Here is a 20,098-nt window from a genome sequence, read left to right as displayed (position 1 = left end):
TTTACATTAAACATTTCTTTAATGTACTAAAGGAAACAATCACAAGGTCAGTAACAATGTTAATAATTCTTTGTATACAAATTGTCTTGACACCAACAGATCAAAGTTTCTTCTGTTATTGCAAAATAACTAAGTCAAGCAATGAGAAGTGTAGTAATGCAATGCTTCTTGGATAAATGACCTCAGGATCAATTATTTGCAAGCAGACTACCTGCCTGGCCATCGGTTTGCAAGTCATTTTAAGCTAATATTCACCTTGTTGGGTTCTGGTGAGGAATGTTGTTGATGACTTTGGATGACTATAGAACAGCCCAACACTGGTTTAAAATGTGTTCTGTGTTTACTCCCTGAAATATTGTGTTGAATGATGTGATCACTCCTCAAGGTGGGGCTGCTGTTTGAGGAGGGCTCCCAGACAGAGCACAGTTCGGACTCCAGCCACAAGACACAGTCGAGGCTACACCGCAGCACTGCCAGCAACTGGTCCAGCCACTCTCTCGCTGCCAGCCACATACACAAACTGTTCTCAGAACGGATAGAGATCTTTGCTCCTGTCCAATTTAGCAAAGTCTCCATACTGACCGGTGTCATCAAAATTAGTCTCAAGGTGAGCATCACACCATTTTAAATCACTGTGGTATTGGATGGAACTCCATGAATTGAATGTACATTTTTAAAATTTTCATTAATTAAGACAATCTAGAGCTTGTGGATATAATTGACAGATTTATATATTTTTTTGAAGTGAAAACTTCTTTAGGCGCGTTGAGCGTTTTGGTAGAGGGTAAAATCCTCGGTTCGCGTCACCGACATGCTAATGATACTAACCTGCATGAAAAAGTCAGTCTCGCTGTGTTTTTTAACCGTAGACTTGGCCGCGGACTACTAACCTGCATGAAAAAGTCAGTCTCGCTGTGTTAAAACTGTCCCGGCGGAGTATGAAAACAGACTGCGAAAATCAGTGACCTTTACGGCTTCCTCTCGCGATTTTAAAGTGAAGCCAATGTCGTACAATTCTGTAAGATACGTCAAATTAAAGCTCTTAATATTGGCAATCTATTGGTTACATTTTTAAATATTAAAAAAATTTCGAAATAATTTTGATTATTGTTTACATTTTACATAGCGTTTTACAATGACAAGAAAAAAGTAGTAAGCGAGGATTTTTTTAATTTTTTGGTCAGACAAAATTTGTCAGCGAGAAAGTTGTGTGAAAATAGATGAATATTTTTTTTGTAATTTATAATTTTTTTATTGGAAGTTTAGTTTAGCCTGTAGTAGCATATGAAGTGATGAGTGAACGTTTCTGCCGGAACTGTAGTTGGCGCATTGGCTCACTGATACCGTATTAACTCAATAAATTAGTTTATTGTGCAATAAAAATACCTTTACGAAAGAACCAAGTTAATTTAACTAATTTATTAGTCTTAAAAATATTGTGGGTTTAATTGTTATTCCAATTATATACTTTATCCGTAGCAATAACTGTATTATTTACAACTCACTGTTGTTCACTCGGTGTTTACTCACTTGTATTCTATGTTTAACTAACTATTAATATTGAGCAATTACAACAAGTATAATGATTGCATTGAACTTTTTTTCATTACAATAATATTCTTTAATACTTACAGTACTTTTTTTTATACAGATAAATGAATAATGAAAACAACGAATATATTTTTAAACATTTTTAATATTTGTACGAATATTTGTATTTAAAATTTAGCATTATTCATTTTAATTATGTTTTTAATATTTAACCTCTTCATCATGAAATGAGTATTATTAAGGTATAAGATTTATCTTACTAGCGTGGTAAAATAGATTTCTAGTTATTTGATAATATTTTTTCGTGGATTTTGAAATTAGAAAATTAAAAAAATGTTATAATAATTTTAGATTTTATGAAATATGTTCATTTATTGTTTTTATTAAGATATTGTTAAGATAATTGTATATTAATTATTTTTTCAACCACTTTGTATTTATATTTTGTTTATGATTTGTTTAACCCATCATATGTAACTAATAAATAAAACATTTTTCAAACAAATTTCATATAATTTTTGCATATAGTTTTAATTACTCTCAACTTAATAGTTCCGTTTTCACTTCTATCGGCAGTCCCACGACTGCTACTGTTTTTTTATTTAATCAGTTTATTTGTATTGCATTTCCTCAATTGATTATGTCACATTGTTTTTTGTAATACTTACTTGATACTTGATACTTGTATTCTTCGTCAATGGACGGATTTCCCTTATAGACTGCGTCAAAAGTAAATGTTCATGTCAAATAGTTAAAAAATTTACAATATTTACATATTTACATTTGTGGCGGTGGGTCACCCAAATAGCAAAAATACTCCCAACGTTTTGTTTTCATAAGGTCTTGTCTAAAAAATAAAAATAAAATTGGAAAAGGGTTGGTATTAATAATTGGAACTAGTTTAAAAGTATTCCCAATTGCTTGGTCTACAGGGAAGGTTGCAGTAAACCAACAACTCTCTGAAACTGACAGGACCAAACGTACTTCAGATAAAATACCATCCATAAAAACTTCCAGAATAAAGCTATTTATTTTTCAGTAGAGTGACTGAAAATAATAATGCCAATTTGTAATTATTTTTAATCCTCTGAATCCATCAATATTATCCAGTCGTTACTATTTGCAGACATTGCTGGAGTGTATAAGACTGAGGACATTCTCCAGGTACGGTCTGCAGCAGATACAAGTAGACTCCCACTACCTGCAGCTGTACCTCTGGAGATACGTGGCTGACGAGAAGTGAGTGTACAAGTTTCTATCGGAGAATTGTATAACTGTACATCAGTCACTGACTCATGATGTTGATATTTGTATAAAAATGGATCTTTGGGTTGCGTTACGGATGTAACCTACATTTACATAAAAAATACCTGAATTTTTATGTATATATGAATTAAATATATGTGTAATAGTGAAAATGTATTACAGGTCTCCACAAGCCTAGAAAATAAAAAATCATAGTTACATTTATGTTTTAGAAAAAGTCTTAAATTTTCAGAAATTGCCAATTTTCTGCTAGTTGGTTTTTTTAGTGATACAGTGAAAAAGCTGAAAGCAATGATTTAAAACCGGAATTTGTAAAAGAAAACACGGTTACTTATTGTCCAAACGTGTACATTAAAAATTTTTACTCAAGAAATGACACCACTGGTATGTGAGTGATTATCAATACTGAAAAATAAGTCTGATTGTGGTGTGATACGATGAGGACAGTGACGTGCAGGTGGAACGTATGATATAATCCAGTACAAAGTGTATAATATTATAAAGATCGTATAATTTCATCATCTATAATTTTTCAGTGTTAAATCTTTATGAAGGATTCTGACCTAAATCTTAAAGATTTAATGATATTTTTATATTAATTTATAGGGATAATAAAAAAAATTATGTCCTGAGTCAGTTGTAAATGTTCTCCAAAGCAAAATCCCTTAACATATTTAAGGATAGTCAGTATTTAAGGTTAAAGTAGTCATGCAGTAAAAGAAATACTGGAAATTCAAGTTGTGATAAATGTATTAATAATAAACAGTCAGTGTGGTTATGTTTGTGACAGCCTCGTACAGTGCCTGTTGGACGAGATACTGAGCAATGCTGTACACCGCTGCCTCGACCCTGTACTGATGGAGCCCAGTGTCGTCGATATCATCTGTGAGCATGGCTGAGCCCGTCAACACTTCTGTACATTGAAGTATTATATATTATGAGCACGGTTATGTTTGTGACAGCCTCGTACAGTGCCTGTTGGACGAGATACTGAGCAGTGCTGTACACCACTGCCTAGACCCTGTACTGATGGAGCCCAGTGTCGTCGATATCATCTGTGAATGTGGCTGAGCCCGTCAACACTTCTGTACACTGAAGTATTATATTATAAGCACGGTTATGTTTGTGACAGCCTCGTACAGTGCCTGTTGGACGAGATACTGAGCAGTGCTGTACACCACTGCCTAGACCCTGTACTGATGGAGCCCAGTGTCGTCGATATCATCTGTGAACGTGGCTGAGCCCGTCAACACTTCTGTACACTGAAGTATTATATTATAAGCACGGTTATGTTTGTGACAGCCTCGTACAGTGCCTGTTGGACGAGATACTGAGCAGTGCTGTACACCACTGCCTAGACCCTGTACTGATGGAGCCCAGTGTCGTCGATATCATCTGTGAACGTGGCTGAGCCCGTCAACACTTCTGTACACTGAAGTATTATATTATAAGCACGGTTATGTTTGTGACAGCCTCGTACAGTGCCTGTTGGACGAGATACTGAGCAGTGCTGTACACCACTGCCTAGACCCTGTACTGATGGAGCCCAGTGTCGTCGATATCATCTGTGAACGTGGCTGAGCCCGTCAACACTTCTGTACACTGAAGTATTATATTATAAGCACGGTTATGTTTGTGACAGCCTCGTACAGTGCCTGTTGGACGAGATACTGAGCAGTGCTGTACACCGCTGCCTCGACCCTGTACTGATGGAGCCCAGTGTCGTCGATATCATCTGTGAACGTGGCTGAGCCCGTCAACACTTCTGTATACTGAAGTATTATATTATAAGCACGGTTATGTTTGTGACAGCCTCGTACAGTGCCTGTTGGACGAGATACTGAGCAGTGCTGTACACCGCTGCCTCGACCCTGTACTGATGGAGCCAAGTGTCGTCGATATCATCTGTGAACGTGGCTGAACAGTCACCACTTCTGTACACTGAATTGTTACGTTGTAAGCACGGTTACGTTTGTACATTATATTTACTAATTTAAGACTTGTAAAAAAATATCCAGTGATCTTTATAGTGATTTGATTTTCTGCTAACCCAAAGTCACTCTGTAGTAATGTTGTTGCCACCCAACAAATTCAAAGTTATATTGATTTATGTTTACTGTAGGCTGGCAGAAGTACACACCATACTACATTCTGATAATTCACAAATGTCCAGTAGAAAATAGGGTCATGTTGCTTGTCAGTTGTTGTTACTTGACTATTAGACCTAGGGCTTCACTCATTCTGAAGGAAACATCTCAATCTGATAATTCCTGTGCAATTTTTGATGACTGTATTCAAGTTTTTGTATACCCAATACAAGTAAACTTTGGACAACATATAAGACTTCAATTTTCACAGTTAAATTTTACAAAATACCTTTTGTATTATAATTTTTTGGTATTTCTTATCAATATAAAAGCAGTTTAAGACAAAATAATCTTAGTTCACCCATTCGTGTTTGACACGGTCTCTGATGTCTTGTTGTTAAAAAAGCTAAAATGTTGTGGAATGTCAAACAAAGAGTTACAACTATTGTAAATTTATCTTTTACGTAGAAGACAAATGGTTTGTATAAAAAACAAATATTCTCAATTTTTAAATGTTATATTGAGAACCCGTCAGGGATACCACAAGGTTCGGTATTGGGAACCTTTCTTTTTTTGTATCTTTGTGAATGAATGTGGTTATAATGATTCATCTTTCTCTGTTCTCTATGCAGGTGATACAACCATTAGTAACTCTAGTTTAGATAACTTAGATGAAAAACTGTAAATTTAAAAGATCATTTAAACAGGCAAAACACTGGTTTTCTGTTAATAAATGATATAAAGACTGAACAAATAATATTTAAATTAAAAAACCATTTATCAGATGTAGACAATGACCTATTAAACCTGTAAAACTGCTTGATATCCACTTAGAGAGCAAAATCTGTTGGGACGAACTTGTAAAAATTCTTTGTAAAAACCTGTCCAGAGTTACTTATCTTGTAAGGTAGTTGAAGGATTGTGTGAATCTGGAGGTTCTTGTAATGATATACTTTGGTGTTTTTCATACTCATTTAAGCTATGGTAATACGTCTTTGGGGTAATTCAAATTCAGCTAAAAGGGTCCTTTATTTGGCAAATGAAGGCTCTTAGAATAATAAACAGATTACCCAAGTTAGACTCGTGTAGAAAAACTTTTCAACAATTTAATATTATGACTCTTGTCTGTATCTACATGAACTGTAACTTGAAATATGTTAAAGCAAATATTGCCAATTTTATTAATGCCAATTCAATTCATAACCACAATACTGGACAAAAACTAAATCAAATGTTAAACCCAGTACTAGACTGAATAAGCGTTTTATAGTTATAAGTATCAACAAGTTTTACTGTACAATAAACTGCTGATTTCCGTTAGGCCACTTTCGATGCCTATTGTAACTTGTTTACTTAATGGAAAATAAAGATCTTGATTCTTGTATGAGGAATGGTGCATGTTGCTTCATGGGATTTGGCTGAGCGTTAGACAATATTTTTGCTTTGGTACCATGGATAGCAATGAAAAAATAGCATAAGAAATAAATTAGTAAACAAAGTCAATACACCCATAAAAGATTGAAACGTGTGACATATTAACGCATGTAGCCAACTATCCCAACACATTAACATCATTTTATAGTGATTTGGTGTGCAGAATTTTATTATTTAAATACTGATATGAAAACCAATTTAATGAACAAAAATCTGAATTTATCATGTGGCAAAATATGTCGAGAAAGATTTCATGTAAAGACTTTAAATTTAGCACAAAACTTCAATTTTACAAGGATGAGCTCTATGATGAATCAACTTTTGATTATCTGTCTGTCTGTCCACGGGATATCTCGAGAATGAAATGAGATGTAGACTTGAAAGTTTGCATGCAATCTCAGCGAAGTTTGTTACAACATGTGAAATAATGGCAAAAGTTATAGAGGTTATTGGCAGCCATACCTAAAGTTACTTGCAGTACTGCATTGTATATTAAAAAGTTTGCGTAAAGCAGTTAGGGGTTAAGTCAAATATTTTGAAAGGTACACTATATTTACTAATTTAAGACTTGTAATGTAGGGTTTAAGTGAAATATTTTTTTGTGAAATTATTACACTATATTTACTAATTTAAGACTTGTAAAAAAATATCCAGTAATAACAAAATCTATGTTTCTAAAATAAAATAATGTTTGAATTTAGAGAAGTAAAATAACAGATAGCTCTTAGACCTGATGGGTGAGTAACAAGCAATAACAACATTTCAATTTTTAAAATTTATTTAGCAATTAACCATATTAAAATAGTTCTGAAGAACCCAAAGGTAGCAGCACAGGTCTAACACTGGTGTTCAGCAGAGGAACTGAGTTTGTATAAATACAATCATAGTTCATTGCAACAACAGAAGTGGTTGGCCTGACTTTTGAGTGAAAAGGGTTATACTATGAATCAGTAAAATCCAAAATACTATTCCAGTATTAATTTTTCAAAATAAATCAGTTTTATTAGTTTCACCAGATTTTCTCTAAATATAAGATGATTTAAACTTTAACATGTGTGACAGATAAATCAGAAATCAGAAATTCTTTATTCATAATCATCAAGATTAGAATACATGTCAAGTTTAAAGACAAAAAATATCTTCTTCCTCATGAGTTGGGTCTTCATGCATTGTCCCTCCAATTGAAGAACTCTTCCATGCTGTAGAAGGGTCTTTCCTGGAGCCAGGTCCGGAGTTCCTTCTTCAGGTTCTGTGGGCTGTTGGTCTTCAAGTCTTCAGGCAGTGTGTTATATATCTTGATTCCAGCATAAGATGGTTTTTTTTTGCATAGGTGGCTGTTCTGTGTGCCGGAAGGTGGAAGTTGCCTGCATGTCTTGTGTTGTGTCCATGCAGATCTCTATGCCTTGTTAGGTCTCTCTAGTAACACAAAAGAGAACAGTTTCCAATATGTAAATGGAAATAACTGTAAGAATCTTCAAATCCTTGAATGTATTTCTACAACTTTCTCTTGGGCCTTGACCAGTCATTATTCTGAGAGCCCTCTTTTGCAATTTCAGTAGGCGCTGCAGGTTGGCATTTGAAGTTCCCCCCCAAACAACTATTCCATATTGTAAGTGGCTTTGGAAAAGGGCATGGTATGCTATTTTTGAAGCTTCTGGTGAACTGACTGCTGAGGTTCTTTTTATGGCAAATATGGCAGAGCTTAGTTTTTTTTGCACAGATTGTCTACATGATTTTTCCATGATAAATCACTATCAAGTGTTACACCTAGGTGTTTCAGCATGTTTACATTCTGAAGATCAGGGAGTGCTGTTGAGTCCTTTCTATTTCTTCCAAAATACATCTGTTTAGTTTTATTTTGATTAAAAACAAGGTCATTACTCATGCAGTATTGTTGTGCCATGTTGACAGATATGTATGTGTCAATTTCCAAATGTTCGTTATTATTACTGGCTAATAAGAGCACAGTGTCATCAGCATACATAATTGTTTCACTGTATGGTGTCATGTACTTTGGTAGGTCATTTGTAAATAAAATAAATAGTACTGGCCCTAAGACTGATCCTTGTGGTACGCCTCTTCTTGTTGGTATTGGATCTGATCGCACAGTACTTGTTTGCCCATGTTCATTTTTCTTCACCTCTACTACTTGGGTCCGTCCTTTCAGGTAGCTTTCGAACCATTTTAGGGCTGTTTTTTATAATGCCTAGGCTTTTTAATTTAACCAAAATGAGATCGTGACCAAGGCAATCAAATGCCTTACTCAGGTCTAAGTATACGCTGGAGATGGTGTTGCCGGACTCTATGTTCTCTACTATGAACTCTACCAGATCAGCAATTGCAGTTGTTGTTGACTTCCCTTTTGTAAAGCCATGTTGCTTGTCTGTCAAGAGGCCATTTTGTTGAAGGTGTGTGATAATAAACCATATAGGAGATTAAAAAACTAAAACAAATTGTTTTACTCAACAGATAAAGTTAGTTTTACTTAACTTTTTCATTATCTAAACATTACTCCATTTATAAAAAGAATATACAATTATTAACTTACAAAATACGCAATTAATATCTTAAATAATAAAACTAATCTAAAACAACTTATAACATAAACATATCGTTATATTTTTGCAGGGAATAACAGGTATACAGTATTTTGCTTTGACGTTTCATAATCTGCAAGTAAAATAGTGCTTTGTAAAAAGAATTAATACTTAATTACAAAAATAGACAGTTTGGTCATACAAAAATGAATTTTCAAGACTGGTCAAAAACTATACATATACGAGGGCTGTTTTTTTTTTCAACTTCCGATGTGGTATAAAAATAAAACTAGGGAGAGTAATTAAATAAATTTACTATCAAAAGTTAGGTACATTATTAGTTACTTTTCAACATAATCGCCATTTAAATTGAGGCATTTTTCATACCTGGGTACAAGCTTCTTAATACCTTCTTCATAGAAGTTTGCCGCCAATGATTTGAGATGGTTTTTCACGGCGTCTCGCAGCGCGTCGTCTGTTCGGAAGCTCTGCCCTCCTAGCATCTTCTTCAGTTCCGGGAAAAGGTGATAGTCACTCGGCGCTAAGTCAGGACTATACGCTGGATGGTCAAAAACATCCCATTTAAAACCGTCAAGAAGACGCTTTGTCAAAGCAGCACTGTGAGGACGGGCGTTGTCATGAATGAGCACTACTCCCGATGTGAGCATTCCTCTCCTTTTGTTCTGGATAGCTCTCCGCAAACGTTGTAACGTACCGCAGTATCCTTCCGCATTGATTGTGGTACCTGGCTCTAAAAACTCAACAAGCAATACACCTTTTTGATCCCAAAACACGGTGGCCATAATCTTTTTGTTGTTGAAAGTTTTTTTTTTTTTGAATTTTTTGGGTTTGTTTGGAGAGTTTGAATGCATCCATTGTTGGGACTGCTGTTTCGTTTCTGGGGTATCGTACAGAACCCATGTCCCATCTCCTGTCACGATTTTGATCAAAAAATCTTCGCCATCAGCTTCATAACGGTTCAGAAAAGATGTTGCTGACGCCATTCACACCGAGCTTTGTGGTCATCAGACAACATCTTCGGCACCCATCGCGCACAAAGTTTTTTGTAGCCTAACTTGTCAGTTACGATAGAGTATAGGGCTGACCTTGAAATCTCAGGAAACTGATTGGATAGTTCCGTAATCGTAGGCTAAACCTTCGATTGCTTCTTACACTTTGGTCAACTCGATCAACGAGGTCTTCGTTTGCGACCGACTTTCGTCCTTGCCCCCTTCATCATGAATGTCAACTCGTCCATCTTTAAATTTCCTACACCAATCACGCACTGCACTGTCACTCATAAAGCTTTCACCGTATACTCGTTCCATTCTACGGTGAATTTCTGCTGCAGATAACCTTTCAGCTTGCAAGAAACGAATGAAACTTCTCAACTCACACTTGGCGGGAGATTCTATCAAGGTAGCCATGTTTATGTGTCGCTAGATAAATTGGAAATGGCGTCGGCCGTCCGAAAATGAGTGAGGTTGTAGTGGGAGAGGTGCGCAGTCGACTGCCGCGCATTGCTGGCCGATACCGCTCGCCCAACCATCTAGCGGCACGATCGGAAGTTGAAAAAAAAAACAGCCCTCGTATTCACAAAGATGGCTTCAGTATGGTAAAATATTTCTGCAAACCTACCTGAGTGACAAACAGATTAAAACAACATTTAGCAACTTTGGCACAGCACAAACTTCATTACGTTATTCCTCCCTCTCACAGTTTACACAAAATATTCTGGCCTTGTACACGATGCACATACTTTCATACTGCCAACAGATATTAGTTTTGAAATTGTAGCGTCTGCTTTACAGTATATCTTCCTTTTATCATCTAGGGAGTAAAATGAATGAAGCAGCTTTGAGCTTCTTCACTGTGTTTAAAGAGATAATTATTTGAGTTTTTATACTGACCACATACATTTTTAGTTGAATTTATACAATTTATATATAACACTAAGAAGTAACAATACATATTTTATACATAAACTATTTTTTGTAACCAAAATACAACCAAACTGTCACAATCATCCAGTCTTTCCAGATTATCACTCAGTGGGTGAAAGTGGTTTATGTTGAAGTTGGCTATTTTCAATCTGAAACAGCATATTTTTGGAATGAAAACCTTTTATCAATAATAAAAAACTCAAAATATACTAACTATACACACTTAATGCTATTGGACAGGAGAATCGGCAGGATCATCTTGAAGTTTCTTCTAGGGTCCACCGATTTGAATGAAACACATAGAGACCGATCAAAATACATAAATATGTGTTCCTTTGAAATCGGTGGATCCTAGAAGAAACTTTTCAAGATGAGCCTACAGATTCTCATGTCCAATTGTAGTAGTCCTCAGCTTTCAGCCCTGTTACTTCAAATTTAGCTAAACATCCTTACTTTTCTGAATTAAAAAGTAAACAAATATAATTTTTGCAGTGATTTGAATAAGTTAAGTTTTCTAACACGAGCCTATAAATAAATGTCTAGATCTTAATCACCATTAGCTTATGTTTAAACATATTACATTACACTTTAATTTTATGTAGTACATTTAATTCGAAATATTGCAATCAATACATTAAAATGTATTTATTTTTCTCTCGTATAATTTTAAACCGTAACTCCCAATGCCAGAAAATGACTAACACGATTTATTTCCAATATTTCATTGTTGTATAATATTGGCCACACCAAGGTTGCAGACAGCTCACATTAGTTTTGCCGTAGTTTGTCCTTGCAACTTGTACGGCCAGTACAGATGGCCGCACTACTTTCATTGTCAGCTCGGCTGCCATATTTGTTGTTTGCCTCCCCAGATCGGAATTATTTTTCAATTTCCTCATTACACATAACATTATTTGCATAGTGTTTAAAAATGTTTAAAGAAATTTTAAATAATTAAAAATTTATTTTTAATGAATCTTTCTAATATGAAGATAAACATAAATTTAGGAAATTTAACGTATATTGTTAATAAGATATGTAAATAAAATGTTATAAAGTAGGCCTTTACAGTTATGTTATCCTCAGACATGACCTGTTTTACATTTTGCTTAGTCTTTAAATTTTTGTACGGAATAAAACTTTTAAAAATCATACCTATGTGTAGTCAAGAATAGTTAGCACATGTCTTCTACTAACATTTGCTAGGTTTCTATCCCTTCTATCACTTCAGTGTATGTGCCTACTACGAATCATTCGCCTTATTTGCACAGCCAATGTTCAGAGAAGAATTATAGGCTAATTTAAAATTTACTGCTTTACTTAAAAGTTACTTTAAAATAAAGCTGCTCGATAGGCTTCAGCACTCGCCATTCATTATAAAACAAACAGAATATTAGAAAATAATTGCTATGTTTAGTGGACAGTGGTGCTGGCCTTACAAGCTATGGACGTATTATATCTTGGCCAGTACAGCTGGACATACGAGCTGAGATAACATTACGCAAAAATTAATCCGTGCTTCTGACAAAATGGTGGCAACCAGTGGCCATTCAAGCTCCCATGCATAGGGTCAAGTTATTCACATGCAGTATATAAAAGTGATACCTGTACAAGTTTCTCAGCTGTCAGTGTGTTGCAGCAAGCCTTGAGCACTCTCTTGGGGAACTCATTGGCGTTGATCAATCTTACATTGGGGTTCTTCATTCTGAGATATGCCGCAAGCATCCTGAGGTATAACAAGAGTATGTTGTCAATTACACAATTGTTACTTCATTCTGAGATATGCCGCAAGCATCCTGAGGTATAACAAGAGTGTGTTGTCAATTACACAATTGTTACTTCATTCTGAGATATGCCGCAAGCATCCTGAGGTATAACAAGAGTATGTTGTCAATTACACAATTGTTACTTCATTCTGAGATATGCCGCAAGCAACCTGAGGTATAACAAGAGTATGTTGTCAATTACACAATTGTTACTTCATTCTGAGATATGCCGCAAGCATCCTGAGGTATAACAAGAGTACAATCCTGAGGTATAACAAGAGTATGTTGTCAATTACACAATTGTTACTTCATTCTGAGATATGCCGCAAGCATCCTGAGGTATAACAAGAGTATGTTTGTCAGTTACACAATTGTTACTTCATTCTGAGATATGCCGCAAGCATCCTGAGGTATAACAAGAGTATGTTGTCAATTACACAATTGTTACTTCATTCTGAGATATGCCGCAAGCATCCTGAGGTATAACAAGAGTATGTTGTCAATTACACAATTGTTACTTCATTCTGAGATATGCCGCAAGCATCCTGAGGTATAACAAGAGTATGTTGTCAATTACACAATTGTTTACTTCATTCTGAGATATGCCGCAAGCATCCTGAGGTATAACAAGAGTATGTTGTCAGTTACACAATTGTTACTTCATTCTGAGATATGCCGCAAGCATCCTGAGGTATAACAAGAGTGTGTTGTCAATTACACAATTGTTATTTCATTCTGAGATATGCCGCAAGCATCCTGAGGTATAACAAGAGTGTGTTGTCAATTACACAATTGTTACTTCATTCTGAGATATGCCGCAAGCATCCTGAGGTATAACAAGAGTGTGTTGTCAATTACACAATTGTTACTTCATTCTGAGATATGCCGCAAGCATCCTGAGGTATAACAAGAGTATGTTGTCAATTACACAATTGTTACTTCATTCTGAGATATGCCGCAAGCATCCTGAGGTATAACAAGAGTATGTTGTCAATTACACAATTGTTACTTCATTCTGAGATATGCCGCAAGCATCCTGAGGTATAACAAGAGTATGTTGTCAATTACACAATTGTTACTTCATTCTGAGATATGCCGCAAGCATCCTGAGGTATAACAAGAGTGTGTTGTCAATTACACAATTGTTACTTCATTCTGAGATATGCCGCAAGCATCCTGAGGTATAACAAGAGTATGTTGTCAATTACACAATTGTTACTTCATTCTGAGATATGCCGCAAGCATCCTGAGGTATAACAAGAGTGTGTTGTCAATTACACAATTGTTACAAACTGTTATTAGCATGGTTTTTATATAAATGTTTTCCTTCTCTCCTGCACCTCGTAAAGTAGTATTTTTTAACAATAAAAAATCAAATGTTATTTTTCAGGTGTTACTGATTTTTTGTATCACTGAACAGTGGCAAATGTCCGGAAAAATCCTATTCCTTCACAATCCTTCCATTGTCAAAACCAAACTGTAAACAAAGAAGTTACTTTTTAGTGGAAATATCGATTTTGGCATCACCCCAGTAAAGTTGGCTTGAAGAAGGTTTGTCTCTAACATGCGATGTCTATCATGAATGCCAGCTTTAGCCACAACCGAAGAATGAACAGATTTTGGTCAAATTTGCTATGGAGACGAAGTTGGTGAATACACTTGTTCATGTTTTTCAGTTGTGTGTGAAAACATCATTAGAATGCAAAAACACCATATTACTAATACAAACAGTTATAAAAAGTAGCTAAAACACTATTTGAACGTTATCTTCAGCTTTAATAATAGAAGAAATTGCAGGAGTTAAATATCTAATTAATATAGTGGCTGAGGAGATAGAACAGTGCTATAGGTTCTAACAAATTATGAATAAAGAGTAAGGTTTCAGAGAGAACATTATTGTGATGTAGTTTCCACAAGTAGTTTTGCCACAGTTTTGGTTATTTTCATTAGATTGTTTTGAGATATCAACGCTTAACTTCCAAGTATTATTCCTTGCTGACTGTATAACCAAATGGCAGTAACTCAGATTGCATTGGAAGAAGAAAATGCCTGAAAAGCCTTCACATTTGATTGAATTTGTGAATTGTTGGAGGCTTGTCTTTTCAGGCATCTTCCACCGGAATGATTCTTCCTCGATGTTATAACCATGTGAGGGATGTTCCATCAGATGTTTTAAGGTCTTGGATTGTTTTTAAAATGTTTTGGATCGTTGCTGACTTTATTCAGCAAATCCAGCAATTTGCTCAGAGCTATATCTATATGACGTAGTTTTGGTTTTTAATTCAGTGATTTCAGAACAAACTCTGCTACCAAAAAAGACGAAAAAATAGTTTCACCACAACATGAACATGAAAATTAAGTCATTTTTCATGATTATTTTCTACACTTGTCCAACATGTAGTCAGTCATTGATGCGATAGGTAATGCAGATGGTTGTCATATTTCAAGCATCTACTCAATGTCTTACTTCAGTAATTTTCAAAAAGCTACTGTCAACACTTTGATTGTGGTACTAAATATTCCTAAATTTTTAAAGCAAATTTTAATGAAATTTATTTTACCTTAATTATTGAAACGAACAAATCACAGGGCACCACAAATCAGATATACACTTTTCGTCTATACATTGCTGCAAATCTAAACTTAAGTCATAATTGAGGCGGTAGCTGCAAGAAGGGCACATACCGCTATGTGCCCTTTTTGCGGAGAACGCAGAAAAACGATCCACCATGTCTTTGTACATGTGTCCTGAAAAATTTTGTGTAGTCTGATATCTTATTCCATAAGGTTGGTATACGCCTGGCTTTTGTGTTAGCATGTTCGGGTGATTTTTCAGTGTCAGCTGACCGTGAGTTGTGTTTACATCTACTGTACATCTTTGTTTTGCTGTTTGTTTTACAGATACTTAAAACCACATTTTATTACTAATAGTTTTACAATAATAATAGTAGATCTTCTCTTAGTTTTTTTTTTGTTAGTTACTTTAGAGTTGACGTTTTCAGTTTTTTTTATAAGAGTGTGATAATATAACGGACAGAGTGAACTCTCAGAAACGGTATTCGATATGAGTGATAGTGGAGAGATTTTAACTAACCTAAAAAGCTGTGCAGTTTGGGTGGTAAGAACAGCAATTAAAATAACTGAATGGAAACGGAATCTAAATAAAACTGCTAGAAAATTCAGGTAAGAGCTATGTTTCAACCTCTAAAAAGCTAATAAGGGGAAAAGAGTTTACGAGAGTAAAGCAACTTGTCTGCTCAAAGAAAAGCTGCGAAAAGGTTACCCAAGAACAACAGATTGAGATGGTTGTTTCACAAAATTTTGGGATAGTGTTTCTAACAAAGAAGTTCAAGATACTTTTCTGTCTAGCTGTATGAAAACCCAAAAGTTCTGAAAACTGTGGCTACGCAACCAAGAAAGAGCGACTTCGTAGTTGGTGTTACTCTCTAAGGGTAGATAATGGACATGAACTTGTAGTGTGCCCAAAAACTGTTGATGAAACTCTTTAATGTGTCAATGAAAAGGATTAGAATAGTCCAGGACAAAATCGTAAATCACAATTGGATCATTTTCTGATCAGAGAGGGGAACCATTGTAATAGACCCTATAAATTTGAAATCCTCAGTATGGATTACTTCTTGAGCCATATAAACTCTATCCCACACAAAAAGAGCCACTACTGTCAGGAGAAATCTAACCTGAACTATTTTGATGATCCATGTTCTGAATGTAAAGACTTTTACATGATATGTTTTCACAGTTGTTTTCTACAAAGAAAAAACCAGGTAAAAACCTAATAATGAAGTACATAAACATATTTCAAATTTTTTAAACAACAATGTAACTTTAGCTTCCGTCATCCAAAGACAGACTGTTTGCGACTACTGTACGGAATGCCAAATGAAGTTAAATGTAAATCCTGAAGATGAATGCAAGTTGAAACTTTTTGGTGCACAAGAAAAAAAATTTAAGGCTATTCTAAAACTAAGACAGAAATAATTGGAAAATTGTAAAACGGACCCTACTACATTGGTTATAGAGTTCGATCTTACGCACAAAATTTGCCTCTCTCTCCCTTAAAGCTCAATGCTACAAGTCAATTTTATAAAAGGCTTCTTTGGCTTTACACTTTTAATGTTCATATTCACAATGACAACACATCATACATGTACACCTTTATGGAAACAGAAGGCAAAAAAGATGCCAATTCCGTGAGCATCGTTCTTGCATGACTGCTTAAAAGAAGAAACTTGTCGAGTTTCCTAGAGTAAAGAAGATAGTGTTTTCTCTCAGATTCGGTGCCGATGGTGCCGGGGGCCAAAATAAGAACAAAACAATAGTTTCATTTGGATGCTGGTTCGCAAAAGTGTACAACGTTGACATTACAACACATGTTTCCTGTTCGCGGGCCATTCCTTTTCGCAGTGCGACAGGAATTTTGGACTCTTCAAAACACTGTTGAAGAAGAAAGAAGTGATAACAACAGTAAAACCGTACTTAGAGTCTATGGTTTCTAGCTCGTTCAAAAGCAATCCTTTTACTGTTACACATGACAAAACACTGATAAAAGACTGGAAACTCAGCTCTCAACAACCCTTGCTTGTTTGCCACCAGTGTGTAAAGGCAGGAAAATTCAATAATTCAATCCTAAGTTCAAATGAAATACATGAAAATAATGGCACTCTTTTGGCATCCACAACCTATTGTGCCAACTTTATTCCATTTAAAATATGGAAAACTTCTACCAACAGTGAAATACTGAACAATGTTCAACAAACACTAAAATCCAACCTTCTCACCAATGATGAATGCGGCAAAAATTAGAGACGTAAGAGATTTTGTATAAGTTCATTGATGACGATGGTTGTGGCATATGTAGAAATGCTTTTTCGAAAACTTGACTGATTGGAAGAAACCCCTTTCCGACAAACGAAGAGATTCAGTGACGAAGAGTTTTAGTGCTACTCAAACAATAGTCCTATTGCAAGAGAAAAAAACTTTAAAAAAATTGTTGTTTCTTTCAATATTTACTGTGAAGCCTTTGATATCATGTTATTTAATAACCTGTTTTTGTGGTTCATAAATGTCTTGGAGTTTGCTTAATAATGAGGCAATACATCATTTACTTCACACTTCTCACAGCATAAATAACGTTAGGTGCAAGAAGGCGCACATAACACTGTTTCTAAAATGTTAAATTACTAAATTTTTCCCTAAATTTATTAACTCATTACTTAACTCTAAGTCTTATTCAAATATAATAAAACTAAATTGATTTCAACCATTTAAAAAAAATTCAGCATAATTCTTAAAGCATTTTGAACCTCTTACAAAAAAAAATAACTTTGAACCTTGTTTCTGAAAACCTAGCTTATGTCAGCTATGTGCCCCCTTCTTGCAGCTAACGCCTCAATTATGTGTTGCCAACAAAATTAAGTTTTGATAAAATCTGTTCAGTTAATAAGATTTCTGTTATTTTGATCACATCTCATATATGAGTAATAATTGGAATGAAACTAACTATTCTTGGTATCAGAAGGTTTACATCTTTTATTACAGTAAAATTCTATTAACACGGCATCCTATAGTTCAGCATGCTTTGTAATCTGGCATGCTTTTTGGAAAAAGTAACATTTTCTATCTATCATTTAATGCAACAATGTTTTTTTCCGTTCGTGGTGGATACAACGGATTTAGGCGGGCACTAGAAAGTGATGTTTGTAGACTTTTCCAGCCTTACTAGTTTTGCTGATCCAGTTGTTTTAGTATGCATTGGTGATTTTGTGTAAAGATAGGCTAAATATCGCCATACGTTGTAGGAAGCTTTTGCAACTGAATATCTGAGTCGATCACACTTTAATGAGTGGTATAATCGATATAAAAAGATAGGCAGAAACCTAACAATGAACATATTACCAGTGTTATCACCCTTATGTAATAAAATCATCAACTAACCATTTGTGAAATAGTAGAGAAGTGTAAAATTCTCAATAGCCTTATGCTAATAAAATTATATTTGAAAAATTAGCTGATGCCGAAGTATCAAAATTTGTTTAAAAAAAAGCTTACCTACATTCAGTTTATGTCATGATACCTAATTGTGATAGATAAAGTGGGCCGTCTGATAAAAAAATAGGTTAGTAATTATATCAAACACGAGATTAAAAAATATTTAATACAATAATAAATTATGAAACGTAAAAAGTGTTGTACATAAGAATCGTAACAAAACCGCCTACTAATGATGATTTGGAACATCTTGCTTTTTTATATATATATGTTCTTGAACATAATTAATTTTTAAAATGCCCTTTAAAGAATTAAACAGAAAAATACTGCAAAAATAAAACAAAAGAGGAGACAATTATCAGTTTAAACTGTTTGGCGAAAAAGTAGGAGTAACATACCAGTAAGTTTTTAAGCACTGTGAACCAGCTGTTATTTGTTAGTGAGGATGTTTATCTGTGGTAGGAGGAGGGGAAAGCAGTAATCAGCTGATCCAGTAATGTGGTGGGCACTTTGTTACAAGTGTTGTAGACTACTTGAGCTAGTCCTTGCTTGTGTCTAGCAAACTAGTACTTGCTCAGAACTAAACATCCGCGACAGTATTGGCAGGAAACTCTTCACACTAAAACACATTCTTTCAATAAACTTTTCATGTTTTTTTTACTATGTGCAAATTCAAGATAAAACACATTGTATATTAGAAGTATTAATTTTGTAACTTAATAAAACTGTTTTAGTTAAAATTTGATAACATTTGTTTTACTTCTGAGTGTAATTTTATACATATTTAGCTTCCTCATATCACTCTTTATTATTTGCACATGTCATATTATACAAGCACAAGGTACACAATACAGGCATATCGTCAAGACAAAAAATATAAACTAACCTAAATAAAATTGATATTCACATTTTGTATATACAATTTGCACTTACAACACATAAAACAATCAAAATATTAAAAACAGGAGGGTGCAGAGAATAAGTTCCAGCTATCAGGCAGATACTCATCTAAGGAGTAATATTCGTATCGGGTATCGATTTTGCGGAATTTAACATCAAAATTTATGATTGGCTGCCATTTCAAAACGAAGATTTCAAAACTTTCTTTAGAACATACCGCAGGATCTATAGAAAAGTCATACGTGCCGCCAAAGCCTATGACGTCAATAGAGCCTTAGGTAATTGTGAAAATTTCTCAAAAACTGCTTGGAAAATTATTAACAACCTTTCTCGAGATACAAAATTCAAAAAAGTCTTCCCAACCGATTGCAATCAAAATTGAAAACAAAATTTACGAAGATCAATTTCAAGTGGCTAACCAATTCCAATAAATACTTCTCTACCGTGTGGCTACAATGAACTCGTCATTTAAAGAATCTCAGTCACACGGAAGAGAAGTCAGTGATCCGGTTGCATCCATGGCCTTGGCCCCTGTGTGGGAGGGGGAGATAGCAAATGTCATACAGAGGCTGAACACAAAAAAAACCGAGTGACGCCAATGGGAT

The 20,098-nt window shown here is 34.8% G+C and overlaps 3 protein-coding genes across 7 annotated transcripts in view; 2 read left to right on the top strand and 1 right to left on the bottom strand.

Annotated features, from left to right (window-relative positions):
- Nucleotides 1-4,844, top strand: part of LOC124366991 (vacuolar protein sorting-associated protein 51 homolog) — a 45,794-nt gene extending 40,950 nt beyond the window's left edge. The window contains exons 13-15 of one of the 4 annotated variants that reach the window (XM_046823640.1): nucleotides 386-607; nucleotides 2,678-2,790; nucleotides 4,630-4,844. In XM_046823640.1, the coding sequence (XP_046679596.1) occupies nucleotides 386-607; nucleotides 2,678-2,790; nucleotides 4,630-4,738 (444 nt within the window). In that variant the 3' untranslated portion in view covers nucleotides 4,739-4,844. The other 3 variants (XM_046823637.1, XM_046823639.1, XM_046823638.1) reach the window with 3 other exon arrangements.
- The window catches only part of LOC124366998, a 413,006-nt gene that overhangs the window by 257,424 nt on the left and 135,484 nt on the right, over nucleotides 1-20,098 (top strand). The gene's annotated exons all lie outside the window — the stretch shown is intronic.
- LOC124366996 (UMP-CMP kinase 2, mitochondrial-like) overlaps nucleotides 10,473-20,098 on the bottom strand; it is a 39,096-nt gene continuing 29,470 nt past the window's right edge. Inside the window, exons 6-7 of one of the 2 annotated variants that reach the window (XM_046823645.1) lie at nucleotides 12,424-12,544; nucleotides 10,473-10,967 (exon numbers count right to left, since the gene is read on the bottom strand). In XM_046823645.1, the coding sequence (XP_046679601.1) occupies nucleotides 10,920-10,967; nucleotides 12,424-12,544 (169 nt within the window). In that variant the 3' untranslated portion in view covers nucleotides 10,473-10,919. Of the gene's footprint in view, nucleotides 10,968-12,423; nucleotides 12,545-13,784; nucleotides 13,831-20,098 lie in introns of those variants that run through there. The other variant, XM_046823650.1, reaches the window with a different exon arrangement.

This window comes from Homalodisca vitripennis, chromosome 7 (genome assembly GCF_021130785.1).
Source record: "Homalodisca vitripennis isolate AUS2020 chromosome 7, UT_GWSS_2.1, whole genome shotgun sequence".
NCBI lineage: Eukaryota > Metazoa > Arthropoda > Insecta > Hemiptera > Cicadellidae > Homalodisca > Homalodisca vitripennis.
This window is presented reverse-complemented; position numbering and strand designations above follow the sequence as displayed.